The sequence below is a fragment of the Sceloporus undulatus genome, chromosome 5 (genome assembly GCF_019175285.1).
Source record: "Sceloporus undulatus isolate JIND9_A2432 ecotype Alabama chromosome 5, SceUnd_v1.1, whole genome shotgun sequence".
Taxonomy (NCBI): domain Eukaryota; kingdom Metazoa; phylum Chordata; class Lepidosauria; order Squamata; family Phrynosomatidae; genus Sceloporus; species Sceloporus undulatus.
In genome coordinates, this window is record NC_056526.1 from 163727072 (window position 1) to 163748789 (window position 21718).

At 38.2% G+C, this 21718-nt stretch overlaps 1 protein-coding gene across 1 annotated transcript in view; it reads right to left on the reverse strand.

Moving 5' to 3' along the window:
* The window catches only part of ANK2 (ankyrin 2), a 198655-nt gene that overhangs the window by 70494 nt on the left and 106443 nt on the right, over positions 1-21718 (reverse strand). The window contains exons 21-23 of the mRNA XM_042470313.1: positions 18844-18942; positions 10585-10657; positions 3631-3775 (exon numbers count right to left, since the gene is read on the reverse strand). Coding sequence (XP_042326247.1) covers positions 3631-3775; positions 10585-10657; positions 18844-18942 — 317 coding nt within the window. The remainder of the gene's footprint in view (positions 1-3630; positions 3776-10584; positions 10658-18843; positions 18943-21718) is intronic.

The following is a 21718-nucleotide window of genomic DNA, read 5'->3' on the forward strand; positions in this document are numbered from 1 at the left end:
AGAAATGAAGCACTTAAAAGCCTAAAACTATTGTGTGTCTTCAGAGAATACTCTACAAAAATCAATGCCCAATTCATTCAGCACCTATTTGTTTTATGGGATGGGTGCAGTTATTCAATTATGTTCCTGAAATGCAAAATACAGTCTTCCATCAAGGGTGAATGTTCAATGGTTATAGAAATGTGTAAAAAGATAGTGGCCAAAATTCCATTAACATTCTGAGGCAGAGACTAGACACTGATGACTCTAGCTACTATACAATACATGTTAAGAATGTACTGCTGAGGCATCTTAGGCAAAGATTACCTGACAAAAAAACAAGGCTGTCCATTTTAAGCATCTTACTAACCATTTTATTCAACATACACATAGCCACCTCACATCATTGCTAATCAATATCTCTTTTCTCTGGACATCTTTTGTACGGTCCACTCTTGTGTAAAAGGACCTAGTAGCAACACCTTATGTTCTGTATTGACACCGAGACATGGCTCCCAGCACAGGTACTTATGTCTGTCAGAACAAGCTATGTATTTTTAATACTGAGAAGAGGAATACTTTCCCCACAATAAGAACAGATGTTTTCTTATCTATTTCATATAGGCTTCATTAAGCTGAGAGGCACCAATGGTGCCTTCTCTTTTTCCTTCTGATGCATCAGCTATATCAAAACTGAAAAACTGGCCATTAAAGGACTAGTGTTAGAGCAGTGCTTCCATCAGTCTCACTATGGAAATATGTTGTTTAGAGATACCTTGTTTAGAGCATATATCATCAGGACACTTCCTGGAGACTATCTTTTGGTAGAGGTTTTGTACAAGCCATAAGAAAATGTGGTAAAATCTTGATTGAGATTATTATTAATTGTAAACATTAGAGTATTTTACTTATACACAAAATAAACAAACTTGAGTAAATAAAGCCTTTCAGATCCTTCAGCAGGATGCAAAAAAAGAAGAAGATGAAATTGGATACATAATGACAGATGCCAGGAGAGGAGCACTGAAGAGAGAGTTCTTGTCATGCTGCATAATACCTACCTGGGCATAGTGCTAATGAGAGCATACAACAAGGGAAGAGAGAATAATAAACATGGAACACAATTATGAAAACAAAACCAGAGATCCAAAAGATGAACTCTTAAAATAAATTAGTTCTAGGAACATTGTGTAGTTAATGGGCCAAAAAAGTAATGTTTCTCACAGTATAAAGAGGCAGCCCATTTGTTGCACTACACTGACATTTCTTGTTCATGAAATATAAATTTCCTTAAGAAGGCTGTACCATTTCCCATTAATAGAGTTTTGTTGTTTTACTCGTAGAAATTGGTAAACTTCAAAATGAAGTCTTTTTGTTCTTCCTGAAATTGCTGTTCAGTGCTTAGATTTGGATTTAGCTGGAAGGAGGGTCAATGGAAGTTTGTTTTCCAGTGCCTTGAAGCCTTTCCAGTAGGACATTTTATCTTTCCTCTGCTTAAGGTGTATAGAAGACTAGAGGGCATGACTATAGGGAAGTATTACATTCAGATGCCTCATTATTGTATTTTTTATTTCATCTGAATAGTGCTTATGAAGCTCTGGTTATACAGCTTGGTTGAAAACCAAAGGCAGAAAGACAACTGAAATATAATCTTGGTAAAATGAAAACACTAATGGGTGGCCTCAATAGAAGGTGAATGGAAGAGAGGAGATAATATCTATAACTGACTGGATTTCCCTAGTCTCTTATTTACCATCCACAACCTTGTTCCTGTATATTTACAGCATTATGGCCTAAATCTAATGTGAGATTTAAAGAAGGATCAGGATTTTTGTCCCTTCATCCCTGTAGCCTTCTCTGCTAATAAAAGCATGCATCAGAAAGCTTTCCTACCTTCCAAAAGTAGGAATTTCACAACTAATCAGCTGATCTTCCCCGTATGCCTGCTTCTGCAAGTAAACTGAAGTGAGGTTTGGGAGTAGTTCTTTTTGAAAACCGTAATATAAATTAGAATCCTTCATTTTGAATATTTTGGCAACCTAGATGAAGTTTCTAAATTAATGGGTCTTGCCATATAGAAACAACTATGCCAATTTTTCATTGAGAAAAAGAAACAGATATGTCCATTTGTTTGTACAGATTTGCATTTAACTCTGATGAGTTTGCAGTGCAGAAGATGTGCTTGCATTTTCCTAATCTGCAGTTAAATCATCAGTTTTATTTTACTCTGAAAATGGCTCGTTTCACATTGACTAGAGTGAAGTTTCTTGTTTGCTTGTTTCTGGTAATGCAACATTTCTAAATCTGGAATATCTTCCAAACATCGGGGAACTTGGAGGTAATACATTACAAGTAACAATGTTACCCATAACACATTAGGTTTGGGGATAACGAAGGTCCACCAATGATCGTTTTGTGTGTCAAACAGTAAGGAAATAGTAAGGAAATTCCCCCCCCCCCCCCATATGATGAGGAAACGTTTATCAATTATTTTTTTCCTGTTAATTTTTTAGATCAGTGGTCCCCAAACTTTTTCGGGCAGCCTCCCCCTTTGTCTCTTGGAAGACAAGCTCCCCTCTCCCCCAATGCCTATTTCCCAATATTGAGTCTACTGTACTACTGCAAATTTAAAACAACCAATCATGGTCCCTGCTCCCTTTGCACCCAGTCACTTTGGGAGCAACAACTGAGCAGCTGGCTGAGTAGTGACCAAGAAGCCTTTTGCCTGTGTGGTAAAGGCCAATGGAGGCAAGAGGCTTCTCAGTCGCTGCTCGACTGGCTGCTTTACTGCTACTCCCTTTGCAGCCGGTCACCGTCAGATCAGCAACCATGTAGCTGGCTAAGCAGTGACAGAAAAGTCTCACACCCATTCTGGCTTTGTCGCAAAGGCCAATGTGAGCAAGAAGCATACCACCCACTTTGAGAATCACTGTTTTGGATGAAAATGTATTGTGGGCATTTTAAGGGGATTTTTAAAAGGATGCACGCACACATTTTAGATGGATTTTTCATCCCAGTCCCCAAACAGAAAGCAACAAGCAACATAACAATAATGCAGTAATGAAAACTGAGCAAGGAAATAATGGAAATGAGAAGAATTGAGCCAGATGGATGGTGATAACTTTTTTAAATCAATGCTCCAAGCATTTGTTATTGGTAACATCTCCTCCTGTCTGTTTCCAGGTCAATTCCACTTATGAATGAAGTATGCTTTTTTAAAAAATAGTGGCAATATTTTAATTTCTTCCTCATTTTTTTATGTACAGCCTCCCTACCATACACATGTAATCATGCAGAAACAGGAAAGTACTTCTCATACATACACACATTTACATCCCTGAATCTGAATCTGAATTTAATACACTATGTTGTTGAATCGCACATACAATCAATAGTGAGTGTTCAGCACTGTGAGCAAAATCCAAGACAGCAGAGAAGTGTGACACAGAATTTTTATACTGACTACTTCAGTGTTACCTTTGCAATGTAAGGAGTGACTGTTTGTACATTTGGGGAAAATATTCTACTCTAGATCTATCAAAGCATAAAACTAGCCTTTGTGGACTAGGAAGTACCCTAACATTCATCGATACACTGTGTGGCTATTTTGGACAAAATACAGATTAGGGGAAAATTTTCATGAAGTAGTACCTGTCAGATCGGCCTCCTTCCAGGCTGTACCTCAGGTAATTCATACCATCTAGGAACTGGCTGCTAGGTAAGGAATCATCACCTAGTTCTTTCAGGTCTTCTGGTCTAAGGTATTCTCCTCCATCTCCTGTCATAGTGTCATCACCTTAAGTAAAAGCAAACACAAATTCACACGGCAAATTAGCAATGTAACTACAGCATTAGTAGCAACTGGTTAGATAGATCTTTCCAAGAACTCAAGCAAACTAGGAACTAATGTCATTCTTGAAGCACAGCAAACACAAACTGCTAATACACATGAAGAAAACACTGGCATGTTAAACAGAATAAAATCAGTGCAAATTTTTAAATAAAAAATCATATCAAATCATTCCTGTAATTTTTGTCATTCAAGATATTGATGAGTTGACTAGATTCATTTTTGTTCCTTTTCCGAATTAGTTAGTTGGACACAACTGATTTCTGAAAGATACTCAGAGACTCTATCTGCCTGTGCTTTTAAAAAAGTGGTTTGAATTTTGAAGACAATTTACAATATGTTAATCTTATAAATATCCAACAACAGGCATAAAAGAAGCAAGTAACAGTGAGTTTACATAAAGAAAAGTTCATAGAAGCATTCTATGTGAACATAGAAGCTGCATTATACCAGGTCAAACCAAGCTTGGAAGTTTTATTTCTGGGCCTGCAACTGTCAGAATTCCATAGCCAGCATGACATTATGGAAAGTACAGTATAGTCCAAAATAAATAAATACATAAATAACAAACCTAACTCCAAATCAAATGATTCGTTAATCCAGGCTGGCACTGTCTGTTCAGACTACTCAAACCTCTCGGGTCTATACCATCATCTGTTGTTGGAATCTTTTAAATGGAGATGCTAAGGGCTGGGCCTGGGGTAGTTTTTTCTTATCTAATGGTCTTCAAGTAAGCGTGTATCCACACTACAGAATTAAAGCAGTTTGATACTTTAACTGCCCTGACACTATCCTACAGAATTCTGGAATTTGTCCTTTTATGAGGTACTCTGCCTGGTCTGTTAGAGAGCTCTGATGCCTCACCAAACTACAAATTTCAAGATTTTGTAGAATAGAGTCATGACAGTTAAAGTGGTATCAGACTGCTTTAATTCTGCAGTGTGGATGCACCCTTAGTTGGAATAGACACAGACAAACATAAAGGCTTGTGCTTAGTTAAACTTGATAGCAAGGAGTGTGGTCAATAAAATGGTATTTTAGACTGCTTTCAAATGAAATTAAACACATATTAACCATAATGTAAAAGGAAACATCTTCACCAGATAAGAAAGACCCTGTTCTCAAAGTGTTTTATCCAACACTATACAGGAATCAAATGGAAACCAATACAGAAAGGAAGATTCCCTCTCCTTTCTGTTGAAAACCCAGCATCCTGAGCCAATTCAGGATAGCAATAGCAATAGCAGCTTCATTTATATACCACTTCATACCACATAAGTAGAATCATAGAATCACAGAGTTGGAAGAGACCGCACAGGCCATCCAGTTCAATCCCCTGCCATGCAGGAAATCCAAATCAAAGCATCCCCGACAGATGGCCATCCAGCCTCTGCTTAAAGACCTCCAAGGAAGCAGACTCCACTACACTCCGAGGGAGTGTGTTCCACTGTCGAACAGCCCTTACTGTCAGGAAGTTCTTCCTAATGTTGAGGTGGAATCTCTTTTTCTGTAGCTTGCATCCATTGTTCCGAGTCCTGTTCTCTGGAACAGCAGAAAACAAGCTTGCTCCCTCCTCAATATGACATCCTTTCAAATATTTAAACAGGGCTATCATATCACCTCTTAACTTCTCTTCTCCAGGCTAAATATCCCCAGCTCCCTGAGTCGTTCCTGATAGGGCAAGGTTTCCAGACCTTTCACCATTTTAGTCGCCCTCCTTTGGGCACGCTCCAGTTTCTCAATGTCCTTTTTGAACTGTGGTGCCCAGAACTGGACACAATATTCCAGGTGGGGCCTGACCAGAGCAGAATACAGTGGCACTATTACTTCTCTTGATCTAGACACTATACTTTTATTGATGCAGCCTAAAATTGCATTGGCCTTTTTAGCTGCCACATCTCACTGTTGACTCATGTTCAACTTATGGTCTACTTGGACTCCTAGATCCCTTTCACATGTACTTTCATTCAGCAATGTGTCTCCCATCCTATATCTGTGCATTTCATTTTTCTGCCCTAAGTGGGCATTTCTCTGTGTCGAATTTCATTTTGTTAGCTTTGGCCCAGCTTTCTAGTCTATTCAGATCATTTTGAATGTTGCTCCTGTCCTCTGGAGTATTAGCTATTCCTCCTAATTTGGTGTCATCTGCAAATTTGATAAGTATGCTCCCAGTCTCTAAGTGGTTTACAACTGTAAGCTAATTGCCCCCAACAAGCTGGGTACGCATTTTAATGACCTCAGAAGGATGCAAGCCTGAGTCAAGCCTGAGCCCTGGCTGATACTGAACTCACCACCTTATGGTTTGTGAGTGAGTGGCTGCAGTACAGGCATTTAACCTGTGTGCCACCCGGGCTCTTCCTATTGCATTCAGTGGATGTATGAGGTGGGGAGTTTATTGTAGCAGGATAGGTCTATTCATTTAATGTTGAATGGTGCCAAAATTCTTCCAAACACAACTTGTTCAGGGGCTGTAGTTCTGTTTTAAAGTATTCATTAGTATTACGGTCCTGTCTCCTATTTGCTCTCTCTCCTATTTGCTCTCTGAAGTATTAGAGATTTATAGTCATTCTTCATGTGAACCTTGCCCAGTGAGAGTTTGTAACCATGGCTACTACTCAGCTCAGCATCTTAGAGTCTTTGACATTACTTCTTTCACCAGCCATGCTGTCTGGTTTAAGACCCAAATAATGGCCAGTTAAGTGATTGCAGATGAACACCACATTATGACAGCCACACACACAGCTCTGAAAGGCACTTATAGGAGAGTCAGAAACTGAACTGCTAAAATGGAAAGACTGAACATCTGTTCTTGCTATGCAGTAGAAAGGAGTCTGTGGAGCAGCAGACAAAAATGGTTTCCTAGCAATTCTCTGAAGAGGGGAAAATATACTTTTATATTGGTTCTGCAGAAATAATGCAGTTTAACACAGCTTTAACTGCCATGCCTCCAAGCTATGGAATTCTGGGATTTGTAGTTTGTTGTGGCAGCTGTCAGAGAAGGCTAAATATCTCACAAAACTACAGTTCACAGAATTCTATAGTATTTAGCCATAGCAGTTAAAGTGGCATCAAACTGCACTATTTGTGTACTGTGGATGAAGCCATAGGTAACATCTGTAGAATCATTACAAAGTTGTTTCAATGGAAAAGCTAGATCAAAATGCTCAGGTAATTCTGTGTTTAACATCAAATCCATTACATTAAAAAATACTTTGTACAAGATCTATGCAATCTATTATGGCACTCCCCTTTATTAAACTGAATAAGCAATTCCTGAAGAAGAGCAGCTGGAGCTTTGTGTGCTTTAAATACATTGGGTTATAATTAATTTAAGCAGCAATTTTTTGTGTGCAAACTTATGAATCTGATGAGTTTTTTTAAAAAATGGAAAAAACCTCATTCCACACAGTGGAATCACCATGAACAGTGGGATTAATTTCTAACAATCATCATTTTCAACTTCTTTTATTTCCTGTATTCTAAAATATCCTAGCTAATTTGCAACAGAACCAATATAAAACTAGACACAAAACAATGGAATTACAAAAGACTATTTTTTTCCTTCCAGGCTTCCTTATTTATATTTGTTAATACAAGTTTTGATTTTCTTTTTCTGGCTATGAACTCTGTCTTAAATAGTATTATCTGCAACAAACTTCCAGATAACCAGCCACAAAATCCTAAATGAACAGTCATGAATGTTAAGGAAGCAATTCTGCAGGAGACATTAAAAATGCTTTATCCCAGACAAAAGGGGCATTCTTGTTCTTCAAGTTATAAAACAATTGTAATCCCACCTCCCTTAAAATGCCAGCTCTCTTTTGTCATCTTTGTTCAGAACAATGCTTCTTCAGCTGTCTCATGTGTGGTTTTTCTCCAGTGTACCAGAGAACTATTAAACAAGACCAAAAACTGTGCATAAATTATAATACCCTTTATCTATAATATCAGGCCCTTTAACTATATTTTACAAAATAACTGGTTCACTTATTGCTAAGATGTATCAACATGTATATAGTCATGTGACATGTGAAGGGTTTTGCTTCAATTGAATATTCATTGACTGACTCACTGGACCATGTGGCAAAAATATGTAGACAAAGGCATTACACACAAACAGGAACTGCACAGATTCTAAGGAAAAAATGTGGTCTTCCAGATGTGAGACTACAATTCCTATAAATCCTCACAATTTATTATGCTGGCTAGTGTCACAGCTGAATAAAAATGCTGGGGGACACATTCTTCACCCTTGCTATACAACTACATCTTGTGAGGTTCCTAGTTTAGATGTAATATCAGATCCCATATCAGAGTTCATGATAGGAATTCACCATATCATGTAAGCAAGCCACTGTATTGTTTGCTACAGTCCTGCTTCATGTGACACAACCCTTTACAATATAAAGACAGTGATACTGGGCTTTTACAGCTGTTGTAAGTAATACTGAGATAATGTCTAGGAAGCATTTACAGTATAGTCTTTGAAAGGCATTATTAATCATTTTAAAGTTGTTGTGTTCCAGCAAAGCCAATAGTAAGAGATAATAGGAGTTGTAGTCTGACAACACCTGGTTATCCACATCCTTGTCATATGAGCTGCTGAATCAACATCCCAATTGCTCATTGATGTTTAGAAAGTAGGCATATACTACAAGCACTGGCCTGCAAATGGCGATACCAGTGGTGTGTTCTTTTGTTAATACTGGAATAAATGTTTTGAGTTTGAGCTTTTCGTCAACATTGGAAAAAACTTTTCAGTTTCAATGGGGGAAACTGAATACATGCACAGACCCACACTCAAATCCCATGGCATAAAGCAGTGTTAGGCATTCCATAAACATGTATGGATTGTTTCAGAAGAGATGGTAAAACCATCAAACAAGAAAAAAAGCCTGTTCCTCAGTCCAATATCCCTTTCCACAGTACCTGTGTCACTAAAGGCTTCCTCACCAGTGACATTGTCAAAGTCAGAATGTTTAAAAGCTGCATAACATATAAGTTAATGTCAGAAAAATAAACTAATACAAAACAGCCAATGGTGTGAGAAGACATACTTTTAGCTTGTAAGGAAAATAAAAGATCAGAGCCAAGACGAAAGGTTTAGGAGAGTAATATATAAATGACAGTAGGGAATATTAAGCACAAAGTAATTTTTCCAGTTTATTAGTCTAATGACCAAACAAGCAAGTCTTGGGATACCCATTAGCCAGTGTCACAGTCCGTTCTGACCTTCTTTTAAAAGCCAAAGCTTGGAAAGCTATCTTGTAGCAACTTTGAAACTGTGTGAAAGAAGTTGTAATGTAAGCTTTCATAGACACAGTCTACTTCCTCAAATGCAAGTAGGCCAAAACTACAAAAGCTCATGCTACTATTTCTGTAACAAAGACCCAGTACAGACGGGCACAAAGTGCTGGCCTGTGGGCAGAGTCACAGCGGAGCATCCACACACTTGATGCCATTACTCCGCCCCCTGAAGCCATGATGCCGCACACCATTCTAGACGGTGTGCGGCATCATGATGCGACCCTGGCGCTGCATCTAGATGATGCAGGGCCAAACATGTGTCACAAAGCCATGGTGCCACAGCTGTGATGCCTTTTAGAGAGCACCTCTGGAGGCTGGGTCAGGGCCGCAGTGTGCGGTGGCCACAACCCCAGTCTGGCCAGTAAAAGGGTGGCTACATGCTGCCACTTAGGGGCTCTTTGTACACCCCCAAAGTTAGTCCCAAAGGTGCTACAAGATCTCTGTCTCTGAAAGCTTGGAAATTAATTTTTATTTTTTTTTATGTGACCTGTGACAAAGCCTGAAAAAAGTAACTTGTTGCCATTAATGTTACAAAAATGAATTTACTGTTTTTCACTGTGTTACATGTTACTTTTAAAAGAAAAACCATATTTGACTCCCCACCTCCCCAAGTACAAATAGTTATCAATTACATGGGGAAAGTAGCAGCATTATCAGCAATTACATTGTTGCACTGAAAAGACTATTGCCATGCCCTGGTTATCATCAAAATAATTAGCAAGAGGAAATGTCATGCATTATTTCCAAGCTCTGTTAAAAGTAACCATTTGAGGGAAAGTTAGGCAGTAACCATTTCCTCTAAATCATACAGATTGCTGTTTGCTTCATCAAGGGAAACATGTACTACTGGTAGATGTGTGTGTTTGTATTTCCCAGCACGGCAAACAGGAGTCAGCATGTGTATATGACAGAGAATTACACTGGGAATATGCCATATAGAGCAGAATAAAAACTAGCCTTTCCACAGATAATTTTAAAATATAATTAAAGAGAGGAAAAATTATAGGAAATTACCTTGGTATTGGTCTATTTTACTCATCACTGTCTACATTTTGGCAATTATATCCTAGTAGTCAAATACAACCTTTCCTCAGTACCACCTGGAGATGTTAAGGATGAAACTCAGGACTTCAGCATGCATTTGTTCTCTACTAGTTGACTATAGTCCACTGCACTCCAATCACATATGTCTAACTTCCCTTCTACTTTGATATCAACCTTTTTTTTTACAAACAAAGTTTACCTTGTGATTTTAAAATGGATTTGTGTGTAGAAAAGATAAGATAAAGGGGGAAACATCAGCCATTTTCAATAACAGATAAGTGACTGACTTCACAATTTTGGTTTGGCTCTTTTTTTAGTCCTATTGATCTAAATTTATCAAAACAGTAAAGGTACTGAACAGACCAGCATAATTACTGAGTTATGTAGACCATGGAAAGGCTTACCTTCCTCATCAGAAACATCTAAGACTTCAGTCATAGTTTCGGGTACATTAAGTTTATGCTTCTCAGTTACAGTCTGCAGAAAAGGGGGGAGAAAATAAAGCAATCAATAGGTTAAAAGGGTTAGTGTGTCAGTAAAGTCATTTTAGTCTAGTCTGACATTTCAGCTATGTTCTGTAGTTCTCAGATTCAATCTCTGCCCAGAAGATGCTGTTTCTAATTATTGATTCAATAAAGATGGAAACATGCTATGATGAGAAACAGTTTATTTTAAGGAACGATTTTAGCTTTTAAATATCCTTAACACATTTGTTATGTGATAATACATGCAAAACATCATCAACGGTGGGCTGCAAATTGGGTCCTAAAACAAATTAGGTAGTGTCTATGGAAAAGCATTAATAAGTTGCAGGGATCATCTGGAAATCATTAAAGTTGTAAAACACTTTGAAACTGAAGCTTTGAACAGTGCAAAAATTTTAAACTGAACAAAGATGATGATGACTGAAGAGAACATCTGATGAGATCAGTCTAAGTCTAAAATATCATTGCATTGAGTCTTTCACATTTTATGCATATTTTGTTAACAGATTGTTAAAATTATTAATTTTAAGTTAAATGAATAATAATAATAATAATAATAACAATAACAACGTATTGTATTGTCAGCATACACATTTGTACATGCTTCTTTCAAAGATAAACAGCCTTAGTTGATTATAGAAAAAGATAAAGAAGCATGAGAAGACACAGAATTTGGAGATGTTCTCTGGAGAAAGTATAAAACGTAATTATGAAGAAATGGATGGTCTGTATGAAACTCTAATAGTGTGGAACTGTTATTGAAAACTGAAAGAAGGTAAATACAGTAAGATCATGGAGTTTTCTTGGTAAGATTTGTTCACTTGATCACAGTCATAAGTTCATCTTATGGTCACTATAAGTCAGAAATGACTCGAAATAACATAACAACAACAGACTCACTTGAATATGAATAAGCAGAAAGCACATTGGAATGGATTGGCAGAGCTCCAGGTACTTTGTATTGTATCAGCAAGGGCTTCCATTTTACAGTGATTTAACAAACAAAAACAACACATTCATTTCCCCCTCCTAACTAATATTGCCTAAGGAGCTTAGTAAAAAAAAATAGATTTATATGGGAAAAGGTCCCCTATGAAAGCAAATTTCTGAACTGAGAACATGCTCAAAGTCATCTTGTTCTGCAGTTCACTGTCCACCTTTTTGAACCATGTTTGCTTCTTTCTCCCCATCTGGTAGACTTCTAGCAAAACAACAACAATAAAAACAATATATATGCTGTATATAAATCTAAAGCTGAAAACAGCTACTGTAGCCAGTGCCAGGAAAAGGGGAGGATGGCAAGAGCTTTCAACAAGTAGGTCACCCTACTGACATCCCCTACTGGACTCCTAGACAAAAAATTGGAATATATCCTGGAAAACACAACAAACCTGCAATACCAGGCATGGTTATTTGCAGAAGATTGAGAGAGAAAGAGAGAGACATTGGATCACTGCCCTGATATATGCTTTGGCCCCTTCCAATACTATGCACCAGCATTAGATGCTGCTTTCACATGTAGATGTTGCTGGAAAAGCAGTAGTGGCAACTAATTCTTCTTCCAAAATTATTCCTGTTGCTATTGTTGTTTGAGCTGATACAAAACACAAGTCTTGCTTTCAGATTATAGTCGACCTGCTGTATCCACAGATTTTCTATCCACAGATTCAAGCAGCCACAGTTTGAAAATATTCAAAAAATACATAAATTCCAAAAAGCAAACCTTGTTTTTGCCATTTCATATAAGGGATGCTATTTTACTATGGAACTGTGTTTAATGGGACCTGCATATCCAAGCATTTTGGTATCCATATGAGGTCTTGGAACCAAATCCTAGCAGATACCAAGGGCCCACTGTATATGTTTTTAGTAGAGTTGGGAGGAAAACTTAGTCCATTATTTTGGGATGGGGACTACCACTCTGGAACTGTGGCCAGTATGGGCAGGACCACGCTGACTGAAAGATTATGGAACCCATAGTCCAACAAACCCACACATTTTCCAGCTCTGGTTCACAGCTCCTGGCACAAGTTCTGTACTTCCACTCCAGTGTCTGGAGAAGCAGGAATATTACATCTGTATATAACCAATGTAGCACCATGGACATACTCTACCCCGGATAAGTAGGGGCATACAACACAAAGGAACAGGCTTCTATGAATGTATCTTAAATAGGCATAGACCATACCATAGTGGTAAAACTTCTGTTTTGTATTCAAGGGTCCCTGGCTGAATGCCTGGAATGGCTTAACCAGTGGTCCCTAAATTGTGCTCTTTAAGGAATTTTGAACTTCAGCTCTGACAATCCCAGACTATTGGCCAACATGGCTGAGGATTCTGGGAGCTGAAGTTCAAAATCTCTTAAAGGGCATAGTTTGGAGACCACTGGGCAAAACAGTTTCTAGCCTTGGATTTGCTTGTGAACACAGCTCTTTTTCACAAGTGCAATGCTGCCAATAAACTGTATAGGAATGGGAGGAAGGGATGTCATCAGTGATCCCCTTCCATTTTCTTTAATATAGTGAATGTGGTGGACGCCTTCTTTTCATGGAAGTCCCCTGCACTGCCAGTTCACTGTGTGAACCATGTTTGATCACACCAAAAAGATATCTTTTCATATATGAAGGTATATGAAAACTGTGAATTCCTTTGAGATAGATGTGTGCGTCAGTCCCTTTGCGGACTTTTCTTGAATAATAAAACACTGCATGGCATCATATGTAGGGTTCAAACAGTCCTAAATTAAAAGGAAAACAGAGGAAGCTGCTATTTCTAATATGTTTCAAAAACAAGCTAAATATATATGCTTAGGATATGGGTATGAAGCTTTTTGCTCAGAATAGAACGTATCCTCATTTACACTTTGCTGATTTTCTATAAATATCAATGTTATTCTGCCAGAACTGTGAATCATTATGGCATCCAATATAAAGATGACTTATTTTAGTTTGAGAAATTACTTGTCTGTGGACAACAGACTTGTTTGCTCTCTTGGGGAGCTTCCAGGTTTGACTTTTATCTGCAATCAATCGGCCTCAAACACTGAATTTTTCAGTCTGCCCACATTCAGCACTTTACTGTGCTGAGTATTTCTTGGACTTTCCCACTACATCTTCTTTATTTTTTTCTTATCATAAATAATATGTTAAGGGGAAAAGATAGAATAAATTGCACTTTTTTATTGTTAGTGCTAGAAGTTCTCCATCAAGAAGCAGTCTTGCAGCACAGGCTTGAGAGATGAAGAACTGTATTTCAAAAGAGACTGGCAGTTCTGACTTGCAGTAGCCTGCATTGTGTGTGTTTAAAAATCACATGGTTATTTCTTCTGTACTGTGGAAAGTTTATTATTATTATTATTATTATTATTATTATTATTATTATTATTAAAAAGGTCAGACAACAGCAGGGATCCAACGCCCACAGAGGCAGATTAAATGCACACAACAGGACATGTGTTTCCAACCCCCTTCTTCTCTGTGGCAAATAAATTAGTTTAAAAAAAACTACAGCTAAACAATGAAAACAACAGTGGTGGAATGAAAAAAAACATGCTGATACAACTTCTGAAAAAAGCTAAAGAAGAAACTTTGCAAAGTGATATGAGAAGCCTTGAAGATAAGATTGCTTGGGGTAGTGGACAATGGGTTGGCCTTCAATGTTGAATCTGTCACAGGCTGCATCCACACTGCAGAAACAATCCAATTTGACACACTTTTACTGCCATGCTCAATGCTATGGTAGTTTGAGAATTCTTGTTTTGTGAGAATTCTTGTTTTCTCTCTGCCAGAGAACTCTAGTGCCACAACAAACTACAAATTCCAGGATTCCACATCATTGAGCCATAGCAATTAAAGTGGTGTCAAACTGGTTTATTTCTGCAGTGCAGATGCAGCCATACTCTCAAATTTGCACTAAAATAATAGCACAGTTATGGCTGATCTTTTAGTACAGCAAGGCAAGTAGCTATTTAAAAAAACACACATATTTGAAACAATTACACCACCTTGGGTAAATACGAGAAAGAGAGAAGAAAGCTGAATCATTAATAATTAAAAGTTCAGCAGTTAATCATATGATGTTTTATTCCTGAACAAAACAAATTGCCTTATCCAGACAATTAGATAGATCAGGAATAGGAAAGTGTGGCTTTCACAGGCAGTTCTATTGGAATACTTATTATTCCTTGCTACTGTATATGCTTGCTGGAGTTGGTGGGCATTCCAATCCAACAACATCTGGAGTCACACATTATGCACTCCAGTTTTTAAAAAATGAGTAACAGTCACAAGGTTACAAATGCTGGTCCTGTCCCCTACATTCCTGTGGGCTGCAGCGTCAACCATCCAGTGTTGAGGAGGAGGCTGAAGAAAATTCCTTCACACTTACAAATGAATATGAGTTTAATTTTCAGGAAAGCTAATGAAGCACAAAGGGTCAGGCATAGGGTATGGACTATTCCATGCCCTGAACAATGTCTGAACAATGAGGCTGAAGGCCTGAAGTGATTGATTTTAACACTTTAGTTGCTCTATGCCCACCATGACATACTTCAGTTACCCATGATAAATGTTTCTCTTTTCCTGAGTAAATAAGCTCTAGCCACTGCTAGTAAACACAGAAAAACTATCTTTATACAGAGACACAAAGATGAGGCGATGCACAAGCATAAGATTAATCCTATGTTCCTTGGAATATTATCAAATCTGAAAATAGGGTTTAAACCACTTTCTGTTCTATTTAAATAAATGATATCCTCTTCAATGTTTTCTTCGATATATTTCAAGATCAAATTCAGCTCTTATTAATTCTTTTGATCAGAATTCTCTGTCCTGGACTGTATAAGGAAAATAATTTTATTCTATCATACTGTTGCATGAGATTAATTTTAATTTGGGATCTATCTCTATGATAGTTTTCAAAGAACAAGCAAATGGAAATGTTATTTTAAAATATAATCTTCATAATATTTTGAGTATTTAAAATTCCTCCAAAGTGGTTTAAACCCTATTTTCAGACTTTGAAAGTAAAAATAGATTTCCTCCCTGTGATCTGTCATAAAAGCCTAGGCAAGAGTAGAGGTACACAAATTTGACTATCTAGGGCCCGTTACAGATGGGCAAAAAGTACATGCCGCACAAGTACTAGGATTAGAAAGGGGCGTCCTTTCGGGATGCCCCTAACCCTAGTATGCTTTCGCCACGTACAAAATGGTGGCACCCATTCTACACAGGTGCTGCCATTTTGACATGGCGGACGTCTAGCGTCTGCACATCGCATGGCGGAAATGACGCCGTGAGTGCGCCATTGGTGACTTGCAGCACCATTTCTGCACCGCAAGAAGAAGCTGCATTTTGCAACTTCTTTTTTGTTGCATCCGGGAATTGCGCGGTTTTTCCGCTGCAGTTTCCGGATGCAGCAACCAGTGGCACCGGCAGACCGCCCTTTTTGGATGGTCTGTAAAGCACTTAGGTCTTCTTTTTACAATATGTGGATGAATACATAGGAAGTACTGTATATCTGTGTCTATTTGGTAGCAGGAACTTGCAGGTGTTTGCAGGTGTTTGTCAAAATTAATGTGCTACTGATTACCTGAGTCAGTTCTATCATTTTTCTCTTTTATTTCCCAAGTAAACTCTATTGGCCTTTACATCAGTTTAATAAATAACACTATGGAGGTAGCAAGTATTGTTTTAACTACTGGTAGTCAGCATTCACATCAGTAACATGAGATATGCTCTGTAAAGATAACAACCACTTAAAAATAATAACGTTATAAAAATAACAACCATCCAACCACTTCTACCCAGTGGCATCACTAGTGGGGTGTGGAAGATGTAGGGTAGTACAGGGGGGAGGGCAGGGGGGAGACTGAAATGTAGGACATGTCCTGGAAAGAAAAGACATATGGTCACTCTGTCCAAGAAAAATGTATGACATGACCAAAGAAAAGCTCAAAACACTTCCATCATAGGAGCAAGCCCCCTCCCATGTACCAGCCTTCCAGGTGACAATCCAGAGCAACCTACCTCCAACAAGGCCTCATCTAAAAGCTAGGCTTAGCGACAGCAGCATCATGCCGGGGGGGGGGGTCACTCAGTGCATAGACACCTCCCACACTCACTTAATGAGCCCTGGTGGCACAGTGGTTAAACACCTGTATTGCAGCCACTCACTCAAAGCCATAAAGTTGCGAGTTCAATACCAGCGAAAAGGATCAAGCTTGACTCAGGCTTGCATTCTTCTGAGGTCACTAAAATAAGTACCCAGATTGTTGGGGGCAATTAACTTACAGGTGCAAACCACTTAGACACTGTTAGTTTGGTATGAAGAGGTATAATAAATGAAGCTCTTTGTTTGTTTAATGATGCCACTATCACCAAGCCTGGCTTTTAGGTGAGCCCTTGTGGAGAGAGGACATTACATTCATTCGGAAGGCCTGGGGGGAGGAGTCGTTGCCTTCTAAGTCTGCCCCCTGGGTAGCAGCAGCAGTCTGGCTGGGCGGGAGGAGGCATTTTCCCCCTCCCCACACCGGATGATATCAACCCTGGTCACGTCACTGGTTCTACCACAACCTTTTGAATACTGATACTGATTTAAAATTGCTTGTATGTGACTCTCTTTTCATAATTCACAACTAATGCCCATTGGAGGGTGTTTCATTATTTACAACCATCAAATGTGCTTGGTAGTTGAAGCAGTGTTAAGCAAGTGTTCCATGCAAGACCAGTACAACAGTCTAGAATGTTGCTACACAGTGTGGATCAGGCACTCCTATGGACTTTATCACATGAGAGGCAAGTGCCCACATCCCGTGAATAAATGGCGATTAAATCCATTAATACCCCACAACGGGATTGCTTTCTGATGATGTCGCCATTATACCGGCATTATCCCATGAATAAAGCAGTAAAATTGTGCTGCTTTTCATTCACAGGATTTAATCACCATTTATTCATGGGATGCAGGCACTTTCCCTCCCATGTGATAAAGTTCTATATGTCAGTGGTACATTGTCCCACCCTAGGCTTTAGTCTTGACTCTAAAGAAGGGTACAGACTCTGTCCCCAAAACAGATTCAGCAACTTGGATAGCTCTTTCAAAGTTTCAACTGAAACCTGAAACCTGCCAATCTGACATGAGACCCACCTGCTACTATTATTTATACTATTCCTGTTGCTGCTACAACTGCTACTATAAGTACTATCAGTAGTAATTTCTTGCCTAAGAAAACCCTATTAAATTAATTAAGTCTCCTTAAGTCACCAGATGACTTGAAGCACAGATAGAACACATCACCAAATAGCAAGTTAATTGTATCTCAACCCTAATTTGGGAGCTGTACAGTATTCAATTATAATTTGAGAGGAATGAATTTCCAGGAATAGAAAATCTAGTTTGAATCAGGTCACAAGTGGTGGTGCCCTGTAAACTTAATGTAAGTTTTCATTTCCTTATAAATTTAACTATGGTATGCCTTCTTTAAACAACTTGTAAGTCTGAAGCAAATGCCTGTTTGTATACTCCTATTTCGGGTTATATTGGAGGGATATCATTCACATGTATACATCATTTGAATGATATCCCTCCAACATAACCCCAAATAGGGGTTATACTTATTCTGTTCAGTTCACCATACTGAACTGAACATGTATACCTCTTCATAGCTCAAGCCACGAGACATTTAAAGAAAAAGATTAAAGTATTTTAGTTCCATGAACTAAATGTATGAAGTTAAAATGCAAGGATTTTGGCACAACTAATTTCTGAGACAACTGCTGGGAATTGCAGTGCAGCAATATTTGGATGGGTACCAATTTCACAGACCTGCCTTACAGTCTGTAACTTGGATTGCAACATGAGAAAGGATGGAAAATATAATAGAGATCATGGAACACAGAATGAGGATTTGGCATGAAATGTACCAGAAAAGGTTTGGAAGTGCAATTAAAACAAAAATGTTACACAAGGTATCTAAATGTGCGAAGATCTTTTTTCCACAAAGGGAAGTGTCCATGGTACTATCTCCAAAAACTAAATTACATTTGCTTGAATTAAATGATCCCTATAAAATTATCCAAAGGGTGTCTCTGTGCTTGAGAGAAAGAGACAGAAATAAATAAATAAATTTGAAGTAACTCAGAATAAAAGAAAATGAGAAATAAGGCTGCTAATACTCACAGTTGTGGTGGTAATTACTTCCTCTGTTACAACCTTTAATGTATCGACCACTGAGATGTATCCCAGACGCTTAGCAATTGCTAAGGCAGTATTACCATTCTGAAAGTAGAAAAGGAGGAGAGAGGGAGAATGAGAGGGAGGATTGTGATATAAACCAATGAGCTCACACCCTGCACCGAATGAGCCAGCATTTCCATCCAAAAACAAGGCATTCACTTAGGAAAATCGCTGTGTTTCACTGGTAAATCTTTGCAACTTTGCTCAGACTGAAGTCCCAATTGCCATGGAAACAAAACACTCAGAACATCTGCCCATTACACTTTTTTTTAAAAAAAGCATTGATTTTAATGGTTTAAAGCATCATCTTCTGTTTGATATTATTTAAAAACTGCCTTCCCTGAAGGTGTTTCTGCCAAATTTTGCAAATAAACTTTTAATAGATTGTGACTGTTAATTTATGCCAGGGATGGGCAAGTACTCAAAGATCTGGAAGACACGCATGGCCCTCACCAGTAAGTGGAAGCCACTGCCTTTTAAAAATAATTTTGTTTTATTAAACATGTCACATTTACTCTGTAGAAGGCATGGGTGCAATTTTCCATGAATCCCTCCAGGCTGTTTTAATTCCAGGAGACGCTCCCCAACCTTTTTATTTTTTTAAATTCTTGGTTTAGACTTCTGGGCCCAAAAATCCCAGGAACAAGAAAAGATAAAATTGAGCCACATCCTCTAAAGGGGCAGTAGCATCTGGCATCCCATGATCCAAATGCCACTCCAAGCTCTTTATTTAATAATAGTAATAATAATAATAATAATAATAATAATAATATGATTTAAATAAATAAATAAATAAATATCATATTATTATTATTTATTTGGCTTCTAATGTACCAACTGCACTCTAAAAGCATCCCGAAAGGGAGGGAGGATATTTCCAGGCACCTTCCAATGTAAAACGAATCCCAAATACAGTGGTTTTTCTTGATTATTTTGCATGATCCTCAAACCCACTCACCCTCAAATGACTCAGAATGAGACTAGGATGTTTATTGCATTGGCTTTGCTATCATGATAGACATGGTATGTAACGCTAAGAAAGTGGATCTTATCGCATTTCCCTGTCGTTGAGGAGCACACATCCTGTTTGCAACCTGGGCTTCTCTGGGCTCCTTCTACATCTTTTCAAGAACAGGATTTGGTAGCAAGAACTTGAAGAATAGTTCAAGTTCTAGAAAGTAACATCACATATTACTTCTGTGTTGATGAAATGGAGTCCATACACTTTACAAAGGGTTTGCAATGCAAAAATTTGATCGCTGCTCTCCAATACAGTTGCTTTCTCTTCACAGAGGGAACAGAATAAACTCATGATGCTATAGAGCTAACCAACTTTGTCTTTGCCTGCCAATGAAGACAATGTATTTTGCATTTTGGATCAGCCACTTGAGTAACTGCAATCAATCAGAGAATGAGGTAAGATCTGGCCTTGCATGGATTGCCTGAGGGCAAATGAAATCAATGCAGGAAGTTGCACCCTCTTTCTAAGTAAGTTAAAACTTTTGTTCCCTCTTCAAAGCAGTCAACAGAAAAAGAATAATAAAAGAGAATAGTGAAAGTAGGATACTTTCCAATGCCACTGGAAATGTGTGTGAAATGACGTGTACTTTACCTCCCATCTCTCATTAGACTACATAAAAGAAGACAGATTCAAATAACATAACAAATTAAATTATTATTATTATTATTATTATTATTATTATTATTATTATTATTGCTGACATCTGAAATTATTTAAATAAGACTTTTCTAGGTCATGAAGCCCACAAAGGCTGCTGCCACATTATGGAAACAAAGCAGTTTGATATCACTTTAACTTTCATGGATCATGGTATGGAATTCTAAGATTTGTAGTTTGGTGGGGCACCAGAAATCTCTGACAGAGAAGAGTAAATGACTCAAAAAACTAAAAATCCCCAAATTCCACAGCATTGAGTCATGGCAGTTAAAGTGATGTCAAACTTCTTTCAAAGAAATAGTGGTGTGGAATCAGTATGTAAAGAGATTTTGTAGCACCTCTGAGACTAACTAAAGAAAGTAGTTGACAGCATGAGGTTTCGTAGAAAAGTATACTTCCTCAGTCACACTGCTTTATTTCGGTAGTGAGGCAGGTGCCAAAAACTTTTCAAAACAAAGTAACAAAAAGATCCAGGTTTCAGATCCTGGTTTATGAGCAGCACCTAAACCTCAGATAACAAAGGAAACTGTGGCTTTATAAGCCAGAATGTCTGTACTAAATCTGAGTGCAAGAAAAGAAGAAAGGATAAATGGTTTCTTTTCGGTTTGATAAACCAAGTTTATAGTATCAAGCAGCTGCTTATGTTCCACACCTCTCTGTGTGCTCTTCTGTTATGTGCAGGGGATGAACAACAGTCAGTAGGTCCCAACAATAAAGTGTAATAGTTTTTTGCGGGTTTTCCAGGCTATCTGGCCATGTTCTAGGAGAGTTTCTTCCTGACGTTTCACCAGCATCTGTGACTGGCATCTTCAATAAATACTTTATTTTGCTGAGATGGAGCCTAAAATGTACCCTCTTCCCAAGTCCCTGTAGCCTTTATTTTTCTGGAATAACAGCTGAACCACTGACTTCTGAATTTTCTCTTCTCCCCAGGATGGCATCCCAAATACGTCGTAAGCAATCCTCCTCTCCCCTTGGAATTCTCAAATTTTGCTTCATCCTAAGTATAGAAGCCTATAAATCTGAATTAGGAAAACCACTGTGATATAATTCTTGTTCTGTTAACCATCACTTTTGTCCTATATTGTGGCATTATGCACTGACTAACTCTACACTTTAGCCAAACATTGAGAAAAGTAT